A 14,374-nucleotide genomic window follows, 5' to 3' on the forward strand; every position below is an offset into this window, starting at 1 on the left:
AGTTAGGTAAAAGTAAATAATTTAAGTAAAAAATGAACTTAAAAATAAAAAAGTACATATGCACGGATATGTGCGATGTGGTGTGGCTGACCTTCCCTAAAATTCTGATTGGCCGCTGTGATTTTGTTCCTTTTACTTGTTATTAAATAAGCCTTCTAGAGTGAGTGCTGGTAACTGAGCCCTGGTATGTAGCATTTTTTGAAGGAATGTTATGTAAGACGTTAGCCGTCATGTTGGCTGTGACTGGCCTCTCCAGCTGTTCTAAACACACAACCCCTGTGAGCCTCCCAGCAAGAGTGTTTGTGTGAAAGCTCCTGGTGTCCAGGGCATCAGTCCAACCCCAACCTAGGGAGAGAGAATGAGAGAGAGGGAGAGAGAGGGGACTGGGAGTGGGTGGATTGTTGTCTCCATCTGCTGCCAGTTCCCAGGTCATTCCATTATCCAGCTTCTACCAAGAGCAGTCCAGATCTCCTGACTATTCCCACCTGGGTGCTGCTTCCTTCTGTCCTCCTTCCTTCTGCTCTAATTATCCAGCCGCTGTGTGATAGAAGACATTGATGGTGTACCGGCTCTCTTATGCAATCCATGATCTGTGCTGTGTGAGGTCCCCCCTGTCCTCCTCCTCCTCATCTCCTCATTCCAGATCATTTCCTCCAGCCAGCTTGATTTCAGCTCTGCTCTCTCCATTACCAGTCCCTTCTTCACACCTTCAGGATGCAGCCAGAGAACAAGGTGAGGATGGGGGAGGACCACAGGAGGGGATGGAGGTGTGTGAGTGTACATGGAGAGGGAGGCTGGACTTTTCCTGTGAAATGCTGCTCTGTATATAGAAGAGAAGCGTATGTGAAGGAACGTTCAGAGACTGTATTTTGATTGCAGGGTGCTAAAAAAAAAAAAAAAGTAGATGGAAACTTTACTGAGTAAATTACTTTTTTAGTTTGCTAAAGTACAGTTATCGTATGATGTGGTCATAAATAAAATACTTCATCATACCTTTATCTCTTAAAATATTTTTGAGTTTTAGGAATTAGGATGTTCGCAAACATTTTATATGCCTAGCATAAAATTCACAATGTTTCCCCGCATACGTGGCCATAATCACATATGACACATGTGTGATGCACAGAAGCAGCGACATTTACACAACTATGACCACTTGCAGCCATTCACGTGTATGGCTGGCTGTACACACTAACTGCGGCTCACTGGGCATATAAAATGCATGCAAATGTCCATGAGATATAAGGGAAGGATTACAAAGCTGGAATGATACAAACTTTCACACAACAACGTTAACAATATCAATTGTGAGAATCAATATGTGTACCATCTGAAGTTAGGGATACATTTTTTTATAGGAAAGGGGGGAGGGTATATTAGGAGCTGTATATGAGCTTGTAGAGGATATAACCTAGAAGACATGTTCCCAGTATGTCATCTTGTGCTTCTCTTAGTTGAGAGAGGTTATGTGATGTAATGGGAGCCCACCTCATTAAAGTGGGGAAGGTAGGTTGGTTAAGAGTGTTGTGAGATAGGTATGTTGTTTCAATGGGGATAGGGTAGTCCTATGTGCTTAAAGTAAAACTTTAGGCAACATTTTTTTTTTTTGATACAGTAAGGATGGGTTATAACCCCTGTAAGGTTTACTTTTACCCTCCCGTTTGGGAGATATACTTTCGCGTCCTGTTTCATAGCCAAAACAGGAAGTGAGAGGAAATCTCCTAGGGGCTGGCAGGTTTTTTTTTTTTTTACCTTTTTTATTGTTTGAACTATATTGGCTTTTTTCAGCCATACTAACTATGTAGCTATGTAACCAGAACTAGTGTCCCCATTGGAAAATTTCCCCTATATTACTTTTCTGAGGACAACCCAAAATTTAGGATTTTCTTTTAAAAAATGATAATGGTAAACTGGACAAATAGAGAGGGTGCATCTCCGGGGCACAAATAGCTATAAAAACTGACAGGGGTTCTAATCCTTCTCCCCTCCAACCAAAACTACAAGTCTTTAGTTATACTTTAAGATAGAAGAGAGCGGTGGAGCACAGTGAGGTAAGTGGTTTGCAGGGAGGATGCGTACTTAGGTAAAATAGTACTTAGGTAAAATATTAAATATTTCTATGTGCAGCAGTTGAAGATCTAGTCTAGGCTGTTGATGGTGGTCTACCTAAGGTGACCATATTTTGAAGAGGTTTTTTTGGGGTATCATTCAGAATCTTCTCTTGTATCATTGTGCCCATTATTTTCTGTTTTACCTACAAGAAGCTCAGTGTGGGTTGTTTCCAGGCATCTGCTTATTAGGTTTTAGATTTACGTTACAGACTTGTGTTCAAAGTTTATTGACTTTAGGGTGATCACACCAAATATGCAAAATGAAGCCTCATGGGTTGCATCCTCTAAAACAATGTTTTAAATTTTGCAAGTGTATCCTCATTGTGTCATGTACCATCAGAGGAGTTCTTAGTGGGCATTTTACTGGGTAAACTAAATTATTAAAACACTTTGTGTTTTCCAGTTAATACCTTTATTCATTCTTTGTTGCAACCCAGCTCTGATCTCCCGCAGTTACTTCATAGCTACCATATATACATGAACTGTACAATGGCTGCATGCCATTTTCTATATGTGACAGATCATGCCTACGTAATGTGTGTACAAAAGCCACTTATAGAATCCATGGGAATATTATCAGGGGTCAAGTCCTGGGGAAAAAAGTGTGGGAACTCCCACCCAAGATCCACTCCCCCACCAAAAAAAAAAAGGTACGCTCATATGCATATATATTTCACAGAAAATACAGTACAACATTTATTGTAAAGTGCCAGTTTACAAAAACAAAATAAGTTAACTTGTCAAACAGAATAATCAACACAATGGGTGATGATCTTTCCCTTGCAGGGAATTTCTAACACAAATACACCCTGTTCCAAATTCAAATACAGCAAATTAGAAAATATCCCACAAACTGGAATAACGTTGCCCTTGCCGTGCAAGATTATCGGCAACTGATCAAAAAGCTCACAGATCGGATCATTCCTTGGATCAGAGTCACGGATCGGATCAGCAAATAATAATTGAATTTGCAAAAACCTGTGAAAATGTCACCACCATATAGTCCCCACTGCAATATACATCTCCCCCACTCCAATATACATCTCCCCCACTGCAATATCCACGTCATCTCCCCCAATAATATTTTGGCTGAGCATGGATGGGTATGGCTGGGTATTAGAATATGTATTGGCAGGGTAAGTATTGTCAGGGTATTGCAGAATATTGGCAGGGTATGGCAGATTATTGCTGGGTATTGCAGATTATTGGCAGGGCATTGCTGGGTATTGAAGGGTGAGTATTGCAGAGTATTGTCAGGGTAAGTATTGTCAGGGTAAGTATTGCAGAGTAAGTATCGGCAGGTTATGTATTGCAGAGTATTGGCAGGGTATTGCAGAGTATTGGCAGGGTAAGTATTGCAGAGTAAGTATCGGCAGGGTATGTATTGCAGAGTATTGGCAGGGTAAGTATTGCAGAGTATTGGCAGGGTAAGTATTGCAGAGTATTGGCAGGGTATGTATTGCAGAGTATTGGCAGGGTATGCATTGCAGAGTATTGGTGGGGTATTGCAGAGTATTGGCCGGGTATGTATTGCAGAGTATTGGCAGGGTATGTATTGCAGAGTATTGGCAGGGTATTGCAGAGTATTGGCAGGGTATGTATTGCAGAGTATTAGCAGGGTATGTATTGCAGAGTATTGGCAGGGTATGTATTGCAGAGTATTGGTGGGGTATTGCAGAGTATTGGCAAGGTATTGCAGAGTATTGGCCGGGTATGTATTGCAGAGTAGCAGTGGGGTATTGCAGAGTATTGGCAGGATATTGCAGAGTATTGGCAGGGTATTGCATTGCAGAGTATTGATAGGGTATTGGCAGGGTATTGCAGAGTATTGGCAGGGTATGTATTGCAGAGTATTGGCAGGGAATTTTTTTCAGTGTATTGGCAGGGTATGTATTTCAGAGTATTGGCAGGGTATTGCAGAGTATTGGCAGGGTATTGCAGAGTATTGGCAGGGTATTGCAGAGTATTAGCAGGGTATGTATTGCAGAGTATTGGCAGGGTATTGCAGAGTATTGGCAGAGTATTGGCAGGGTATTGCAGAGTATTGGATGGGTATTGCAGAGCATTGGCAGGGTATGTATTGCAGAGTATTGGCAGGGTATGTATTGCAGAGTATTGGCAGTGTATGTATTGCAGAGTATTGGCAGGGTATTGCAGAGTATTTCAGAGTATTGGCAGGGTATGTATTGCAGAGTATTGGCAGGGTATGTATTGCAGAGTATTGACAATGTATGTATTGCAGAGTATTGGCAGAGTATTGCAGAGTATTGGAAGAGTATTGGCGGGGTATTGCAGAGTATTGGCGGGGTATTGCAGAGTATTGGCGGGGTATTGCAGAGTATTGGCGGGGTATGTATTGCAGAGTATTGGCTGGGTATGTATTGCAGAGTAGCGGTGGGGTATTGCAGAGTATTGTCAGGGTATTGCAGAATATTGTCAGGGTATGTATTGCAGAGTATTGGTGGGGTATTGCAGAGTATTGTCAGGGTATTGCAGAGTATTGTCAGGGTATGTATTGCAGAGTATTGGTGGGGTATTGCAGAGTATTGTCAGGGTATGAATTGCAGAGTATTGGTGGGGTATTGCAGAGTATTGGCAGGATATTGCAGAGTATTGGCAGGGTATTGCATTGCAGAGTATTGATAGGGTATTGGCAGGGTATTGCAGAGTATTGGCAGGGTATGTATTTCAGAGTATTGGCAGGGTATTGCAGAGTATTGGCAGGGTATTGCAGAGTATTGGCAGGGTATGTATTGCAGAGTATTGGCAGGGTATTGCAGAGTATTGGCAGGGTATGTATTTCAGAGTATTGGCAGGGTATTGCAGAGTATTGGCAGAGTATTGGCAGGGTATGTATTGCAGAGTATTGGCAGGGTATTGCAGAGTATTGGCAGAGTATTGGCAGGGTATTGGCAGGGTATGTATTGCAGAGTATTGGCAGGGTATGTATTGCAGAGTATTGGCAGGGTATTGCAGAGTATTGCAGAGTATTGCAGAGTATTGGATGGGTATTGCAGAGTATTGGCAGGATATTGCAGAGTATTGGCAGGGTATTGCATTGCAGAGTATTGATAGGGTATTGGCAGGGTATTGCAGAGTATTGGCAGGGTATGTATTGCAGAGTATTGGCAGGGTATGTATTTCAGTGTATTGGCAGGGTATGTATTTCAGAGTATTGGCAGGGTATTGCAGAGTATTAGCAGGGTATGTATTGCAGAGTATTGGCAGGGTATTGCAGAGTATTGGCAGAGTATTGGCAGGGTATTGCAGAGTATTGGCAGGGTATTGCAGAGTATTGGATGGGTATTGCAGAGCATTGGCAGGGTATGTATTGCAGAGTATTGGCAGGGTATGTATTGCAGAGTATTGGCAGTGTATGTATTGCAGAGTATTGGCAGGGTATTGCAGAGTATTTCAGAGTATTGGCAGGGTTGGTATTGCAGAGTATTGGCAGGGTATGTATTGCAGAGTATTGACAATGTATGTATTGCAGAGTATTGGCAGAGTATTGCAGAGTATTGGAAGAGTATTGGCGGGGTATTGCAGAGTATTGGCGGGGTATTGCAGAGTATTGGCAGGGTATGTATTGCACAGTATTGGCTGGGTATGTATTGCAGAGTAGCGGTGGGGTATTGCAGAGTATTGTCAGGGTATTGCAGAATATTGTCAGGGTATGTATTGCAGAGTATTGGTGGGGTATTGCAGAGTATTGTCAGGGTATTGCAGAGTATTGTCAGGGTATGTATTGCAGAGTATTGGTGGGGTATTGCAGAGTATTGTCAGGGTATGAATTGCAGAGTATTGGTGGGGTATTGCAGAGTATTGGCAGGATATTGCAGAGTATTGGCAGGGTATTGCATTGCAGAGTATTGATAGGGTATTGGCAGGGTATTGCAGAGTATTGGCAGGGTATGTATTTCAGAGTATTGGCAGGGTATTGCAGAGTATTGGCAGGGTATTGCAGAGTATTGGCAGGGTATGTATTGCAGAGTATTGGCAGGGTATTGCAGAGTATTGGCAGGGTATGTATTTCAGAGTATTGGCAGGGTATTGCAGAGTATTGGCAGAGTATTGGCAGGGTATGTATTGCAGAGTATTGGCAGGGTATTGCAGAGTATTGGCAGAGTATTGGCAGGGTATTGGCAGGGTATGTATTGCAGAGTATTGGCAGGGTATGTATTGCAGAGTATCGTCAGGGTATGTATTGCAGAGTATTGGCAGGGTATTGCAGAGTATTGCAGAGTATTGCAGAGTATTGGATGGGTATTGCAGAGTATTGGCAGGATATTGCAGAGTATTGGCAGGGTATTGCATTGCAGAGTATTGATAGGGTATTGGCAGGGTATTGCAGAGTATTGGCAGGGTATGTATTGCAGAGTATTGGCAGGGTATGTATTTCAGTGTATTGGCAGGGTATGTATTTCAGAGTATTGGCAGGGTATTGCAGAGTATTAGCAGGGTATGTATTGCAGAGTATTGGCAGGGTATTGCAGAGTATTGGCAGAGTATTGGCAGGGTATTGCAGAGTATTGGCAGGGTATTGCAGAGTATTGGATGGGTATTGCAGAGCATTGGCAGGGTATGTATTGCAGAGTATTGGCAGGGTATGTATTGCAGAGTATTGGCAGTGTATGTATTGCAGAGTATTGGCAGGGTATTGCAGAGTATTTCAGAGTATTGGCAGGGTTGGTATTGCAGAGTATTGGCAGGGTATGTATTGCAGAGTATTGACAATGTATGTATTGCAGAGTATTGGCAGAGTATTGCAGAGTATTGGAAGAGTATTGGCGGGGTATTGCAGAGTATTGGCGGGGTATTGCAGAGTATTGGCAGGGTATGTATTGCACAGTATTGGCTGGGTATGTATTGCAGAGTAGCGGTGGGGTATTGCAGAGTATTGTCAGGGTATTGCAGAATATTGTCAGGGTATGTATTGCAGAGTATTGGTGGGGTATTGCAGAGTATTGTCAGGGTATTGCAGAGTATTGTCAGGGTATGTATTGCAGAGTATTGATAGGGTATTGGCAGGGTATTGCAGAGTATTGGCAGGGTATGTATTTCAGAGTATTGGCAGGGTATTGCAGAGTATTTCAGAGTATTGGCAGGGTTGGTATTGCAGAGTATTGGCAGGGTATGTATTGCAGAGTATTGACAATGTATGTATTGCAGAGTATTGGCAGAGTATTGCAGAGTATTGGAAGAGTATTGGCGGGGTATTGCAGAGTATTGGCGGGGTATTGCAGAGTATTGGCGGGGTATTGCAGAGTATTGGCAGGGTATGTATTGCACAGTATTGGCTGGGTATGTATTGCAGAGTAGCGGTGGGGTATTGCAGAGTATTGTCAGGGTATTGCAGAATATTGTCAGGGTATGTATTGCAGAGTATTGGTGGGGTATTGCAGAGTATTGTCAGGGTATTGCAGAGTATTGTCAGGGTATGTATTGCAGAGTATTGGTGGGGTATTGCAGAGTATTGGCAGGGTATGAATTGCAGAGTATTGGTGGGGTATTGCAGAGTATTGGCAGGATATTGCAGAGTATTGGCAGGGTATTGCATTGCAGAGTATTGATAGGGTATTGGCAGGGTATTGCAGAGTATTGGCAGGGTATGTATTTCAGAGTATTGGCAGGGTATTGCAGAGTATTGGCAGGGTATTGCAGAGTATTGGCAGGGTATGTATTGCAGAGTATTGGCATGGTATGTATTTCAGAGTATTGGCAGGGTATTGCAGAGTATTGGCAGAGTATTGGCAGGGTATGTATTGCAGAGTATTGGCAGGGTATTGCAGAGTATTGGCAGAGTATTGGCAGGGTATTGGCAGGGTATGTATTGCAGAGTATTGGCAGGGTATGTATTGCAGAGTATCGTCAGGGTATGTATTGCAGAGTATTGGCAGGGTATTGCAGAGTATTGCAGAGTATTGCAGAGTATTGGATGGGTATTGCAGAGCATTGGCAGGGTATGTATTGGAGAGTATTGGCAGAGTATTGCAGAGTATTGGCAGTGTATGTATTGCAGAGTATTGGCAGGGTATTGCAGAGTATTGCAGAGTATTGGCAGGGTATTGCAGAGTATTGCAGAGTATTGGCAGGGTATGTATTGCAGAGTATTGACAGTGTATGTATTGCAGAGTATTGGCAGGGTATTGCAGAGTATTGCAGAGTATTGGCGGGATATTGCAGAGTATTGGCGGGGTATTGCAGAGTATTGGCGGGGTATGTATTGCAGAGTATTGGCAGGGTATGTATTGCAGATTATTGGCCGGGTATGTATTGCAGAGTAGCGGTGGGGTATTGCAGAGTATTGGTGGGGTATTGCAGAGTATTGGTGGGGTATTGCAGAGTATTGTCAGGGTATTGCAGAGTATTGTCAGGGTATGTATTGCAGAGTATTGGTGGGGTATTGCAGAGTATTGGCAGAGTATTGCCAGGGTATTGCAGAGTATTGGCAGGGTATGTATTGCAGAGTAGCGGTGGGGTATTGCAGAGTATTGTCAGGATATGTATTGCAGAGTATTGGTGGGGTATTGCAGAGTATTGGCAGGGTATTGCAGAGCATTGGCAGGGTATGTATTGCAGAGTATTGGCAGGGTATGTATTGCAGAGTATTGGCAGGGTATGTATTGCAGAGTATTGGCAGGGTATTGCAGAGTATTGGCAGGGTATGTATTGCAGAGTTTTGGCAGGGTATTGCAGAGTATTGGCAGGGTATTGCAGAGTATTGGCATGGTATTGCAGAGTGCAACTTAATAACACACTAGTGACTAACCTGGTATCCTCTTCCCTTCTCGGGAGAGAAGTCTGGCACTGGGTAGAGGGGAAGGAGGGGACAGTCCGGATCCAAGTGGCGTGTGTCTGTCGCTGGCTGCTCTGGAATGCCGTATGCGCACTGCCCACTGACTCCCGCTAGTGCATGCCCACGTGTACGGCCGACGTCATGTGACCAGTTGCTAGACGCGGAGCGGCTCTAGCCTAGCAACCAGTCACTCGGGCGGCCGAATACGCGATAAATAGCCTCAGGCGGCTAATGGGAATGGCGTTCCCGTTGTGAAAATAGTACGGGAACGCCGTTCCCATGCGTTCCCGCAGGACTCGAGCCCTGAATATTATGTTATAGGCTGACAATGCAGGAGCTGATTTGGGACAGGGACAGAGAACTGTCACTCTATAACAGGAAGTGCTGGAACAAGGCCCTTCATGGAAAGATCACCAGGTATTATTTTAATAAAAGCTACAGATTTTAAAATATTGAAAATTACTTTTAAAATTACATTAACATGCTGAAAGTATATAAAGAAAAGCCTTGATTTGAGAGTAACTTGGTTTGAGAGCATTTTTCAAGACAAGCAACATTTTTTTAATAAATTTTGACTTGATATACAAGTAATGTCTTGATATACAAGCAGCGTTACATCACAACTGAGTATAAAAGAGAAGAGAGGTGCCTCTAAGTGTAGCAATATGGTTACATTTAATGAAGGTACAACGTTTAGTAACTCACATGGTTGAATAAAACAGGCACATCTAAGTATGCAGGCATCCGGGGTAAAGCTGTCCACATAGATCGTCCTCCGCACTGCCATCAATGTCATCCCTTCCGCACTGCGCTCCACGAGCGCTTCAAGCCTCGCTTTCAGGGTAGTCTTCCCGGTCATGATTGCAGACTGACAGCAGTGAAAGCCAGCAGTGCGGAGGATGGTCTATGTGGACAGCTTTACCCCAGATGCTTGCATACTTAGATGTGCCTCTTTTAATCATGTGAGTTGCTAAATGTTGTACCTTCGTTAAAGCGGTTCTCCACCCTAAAGGGGAAGTTCCACTCATGTGATCCCTCCCCCCCTCCGGTGCCACAATCGGCACCTTTCAGGGGGGAGGGAGGTGCAGTTACCTGGATAATACAGGTATCTGTACCCACTTCCGGGACAGACCGCCGCAGACCCCCCGCAGATGCCCTGCCCTCCGTTGTGTTCTGGGAAACACACAGTTTCCCAGGACACAGCGGGGACCAGAAGAGACGCACAGCACGACTCGCGCATGCGCAGTAGGGAACCGGGCAGTGAAGCCGCAACGCTTCACTTCCCGATTCCCTGACAGAGGATGGCGGCGGGGGCAGCAGAGAGACGAGCGATCGCTCATCATCTGCCGCCGACATCGCTGGACCCTGGGACAGGTAAGTGTCAATTTATTAAAAGTCAGTAGCTGCAATATTAGTAGCTGCTGGTTTTTAATATATTTTTTTAGGTGCAGAACCACTTTAAATGTAACCATATTGCTACACTTAGAGGTGCCTGCCTCTCTTCTCTTTTATACTCTGTAGCTCCTGCAGGATTTTCTAATCCCCTTGTGGAGGCTTCCATTTGTGGATGGACATTTTATGGTTACATAACATAACAGTGTGCTGCAATATGTGTGCAATGTCTTAGTGCGTTGAAAAAGAATGGTACCACAACGTCTCAACTTATGTAACATGCATTGCCATCATGTGTTTCCAAAACACAATAATTAAGATTGGTCCTATTTTCCAGGGATAGTCCTGCTTTTTGATGATCATATCCCAGGACTGGCCAAGATTTTCAAAAATGCCTCACAACGAAATCCTACCTCTCTAAATTGTTAATATACCCAAAGTCATATGATGATCCTCACCTACTCCAATCAACTTCAACCAGCAATTTCTTTGTAAGGAGTTAGGATCTCCATGAAGGGCATGTTATATTGTAACCTACAGCCCCATTTGTGACATCGGTAATCCTCAATTAAAAAAATAGCAAAAAAGTTAAATAACAAAAAAATACTAAAAAAATGAACCATGTAAAAGAACCCTCTCCATCAATTTAATCAGGATATAGCCAATATGGGTTGGCGATGCCATGCCTCAAGGGGAAACATGGCCCACATTTGGTGGGATTGTCCCCATGTGAGGATGTTTTGGAAACATATTTTTGACTTATACTGCAAATTTATGGATACAACTATCCATGCATCACTCATAGTGGCTCTCTAAAGTCAGCGAAAAAGGACGTGCTCACTTTCTTGCTGCTAGAGCTGTCATTTCCCGGCATTGGAAATCAATGTCTCAGGGCAACAGGCAACTCCATTGGAGGCCGGGAAAGGCTGTTGGCGCAGGAAATGGGAAAGGAAGAACCATTTTCCCACACTTGGACTGCTTGGTCCAAGTTTAAACATTCATCTGAGTATCAGATCTGGGCTAAAGGAAATAATACCACCATCTTCACTTAACTATGCTGGAGTGTGTCTAAAATTCCCCGCTACCCAACCTAGCTTTCATCTTGTCTCCATCCCCTTCCTTGTTACTTATTTGCCCATTATTCAATATTTATCTATTTTCTTTTCTCTCTTTTTTTCATTTTTCTTGATCCTTTTTTTTTTTTGTGAGTGGAATGTGAACAACTCATACCCCTCAATACAAGTATGGAATATCTGACTATTTCGATTTTTAACTATAACACTTGAATTTTATTAAATGCCGATATCGTTTTTTTATATTTATGAAAGTACTTTGTTGGTTTACGACAGGTGTACACTATAACCTGAATACATTTGCAGATGTTTAATACATATACACCTTATCTGATTATTATAAATTCTATTTTTGTTCTATACATTTGAAAACTTTATAAAATAAGATTGAAACAAAGCGAAGGAAACTCTCAGCTGGTTTCAAAGAAAGAAAATAAAGCTGCTAGAATGGCCCAGCCAATGACCTGACTTGATTCCAATAGAAAATCTATGGAAAGAAGTAAGGATTAGAGTTCATAGAAGAGATCCATGGAAATGTCTAGATTTGAAGACTGTTTGTGTGGGAGCAGTGGTCATCAACTCTGTCCTCAGGGCCCACTAACAGGTCAGGTTTGCAAGATAACTGAAACACATCACAGGTGATATAATTTTCTACTCTACTACTGATTGCAGTATTCTAGTCGGCATCTCCCCAAAGTAATACATAAAACCTGGCCTGTTAGTGGACCCTGAGGACAGTGTCGATGACCACTGTGTGGGAGAATGGGCCAACATGTGGTGAAAATTTCATGTCAATAGCACCTTTAGAAATAGATTTACAGGCAGGAACTCCCAGCTTCCCCTCTCCCTTAACGCCTAAAATTGGTCACCCAGATTTTCTACCGGGTATCTCTGATAGATTCTTCCAGCTCCACCCAGATCGGAGTTTAGTCAGAGCCTCCTATTTTTTCAGACCCAGTGAATGATGTGACCTCTAAGACATAAATCCTAGCTCGGGTTCCTCCATCTTGGGGAGATGGAGGATTTTGCAACTCTTACACTTCCACAGATGAGTCCTGGAAGTCAGCGGATTCCACAGACATCTGACGCCATTTGAAGACTTGTGTCTGGGAGAGGAGCCTATACAGAAAATCCTTTGGTGTTCTTACAACATCTTACTCGCACACACATCCCAACATGACCCCCAGTACCTAGGGAAGTGGGAGAGGGACCTTAACACCACGTTCACGAAAGACCAAAAGCATTGTATATTCCTTTTCACACATACGTCCTCCTTATGTAGAAAATATCAGGAAATCTCGTATAAAATCCTAACACGCTGGTACAGGACACCCTCTGTACTGGCGTCCATATTCCCAGGACATAGCCCTCTGTGTTGGAGATGTGGCACGCAGACTTGCACACTACTCCACATCTTCTGGGAGTGCCCAGTCTTGGCTCCTTTCTGGACACAAGTGCTGCAGATCATTCATAAGCTTACCGATGTTGTCCTCCAGGATAACCCGGCAGCAATACTCCTAAACCTGACTCCCATGTCCTGTAAGCGCTATCGTAAATCTCTTCTGAAACACCTTTTGAATGCAGCCAGGGCGTGTATCCCCAGTATGTAGAAGCAGCAGTTTCCACCGGCAGGGTCACAGTGGTTTGCGATATTCAGCGGATGAAACATCTCAGAGCTGTCTTAGAGGAAAAGGAAGAGGCACACAACACCCGCTGAACGCATTGGAATCTGTTCTGATTCTCAGACGAGTACAAGTCCTACATTTGGGTAGTTTGACTTAAGATAAATTGGAGTCTAGATTCATCGGCCTTGCCAGAACTTCACACCCCTTTCCCTTCCCCCTTTTCTTCCCTTCTACTGCCTCTCCTTTCCTATTTTCTTCCCCCCCTATTGACACCATCTGTGTCACCCATCCTCTCATTACATAAATGAGAAAATTCCCCTCCTTTGCGGCTAGTTTTTGGAAACATTCCTGCTAATTCAGGACTGAGGCCGCGTACACACGGGCGGACTGTCTGCCCAACTTAGTCCGCCGAAACACATTTCAGCGGACAGTCCGCTCGTGTGTGGGCTTCAGCGGACTTTTTCAGCGGACAGTCTGGCGGACTAAGTCTTTCGGAATGTTGGAAAGACTGTCCGCTGGACTCGCATTTGGGCGGACAATCCGCCCGTGTGTGTGCCAGTCCGCCCAACTTTTGAAATGAGCGGACTTTTCCCGCCCGGAGAAAAGTCCGCTCATTTCGAGCGGGTATCCAGGTAGGCGGGGCCCGCGACGGAGACGTCGCTGGCCCCGCCGCCTGGTATGGACTTAAAGGGGAACCCCAACGCCGAAAAAAACCGGCGTGGGGGTCCCCCCTAAGTCCACAACAGACAGAAGAACGGAAGGCGGCGACGGCGGCGACAGAAGACCAGGCCACCGCCTGTAAAAGAGCTATAAGAAGGCGTGGTGGCCCGGCAGAAGAACCGAAGAGGGGGACAAGACCCCCGAAGTCGGGAGAAGAGGCCAGCGGCGAGGAAGAAAGCCGGACTCCTCCGCTAGCAAAAGAGCTACAAGAAGATAGCGGAGGAGTCCGGCGAGAAGACCCCCGAAGACGGAAGACCCCCGGAGCTGTGCAATAAAATATTTTAACCCTGTGTTGTGTTTTTTTTGTACTTTTTTTCACAGGTGAATGGGTAGGGGTACATTGTACCCCATACTCATTCACATAGGGTGGGGGGCCGGTATCCGGGGGCCCCCTTATTAAAGGGGGCTCCCGGATTCCGATAAGCCCCCCGCCCGCAGACCCCGACAACCAACGGCCAGGGTTGTCGGGAAGAGGCCCTTGTCCTCATCAACATGGGGACAAGGTGCTTTTTGGTGGGGGGGCCGCGCGGCCCCCCTTCCCCAAGGCACCCCCCATGTTGAGGGCATGCGGCCTGGTACGGCTCAGGAGGGGGGGCGCTCGCTCGCCCCCCTTTCCTGGCCGGCTGGGTAGCGTGCTTGGACAAGGGTCTGTTGTGG

The 14,374-nt window shown here is 44.7% G+C and overlaps 1 protein-coding gene across 1 annotated transcript in view; it reads left to right on the top strand.

Annotated features, from left to right (window-relative positions):
• Positions 1-323: 323 nt before the first annotated feature.
• IL17D (interleukin 17D) overlaps positions 324-14,374 on the top strand; it is a 28,373-nt gene continuing 14,322 nt past the window's right edge. Inside the window, exon 1 of the mRNA XM_077484001.1 lies at positions 324-732. Within this exon, the coding sequence (XP_077340127.1) occupies positions 715-732 (18 nt within the window). The 5' untranslated portion in view covers positions 324-714. The remainder of the gene's footprint in view (positions 733-14,374) is intronic.

Source organism: Lithobates pipiens, unplaced genomic scaffold (assembly GCF_037356315.1).
Source record: "Lithobates pipiens isolate NorthernLeopardFrog02 unplaced genomic scaffold, aLitPip1_a1.2 Scaffold_16, whole genome shotgun sequence".
Lineage (NCBI taxonomy): Eukaryota > Metazoa > Chordata > Amphibia > Anura > Ranidae > Lithobates > Lithobates pipiens.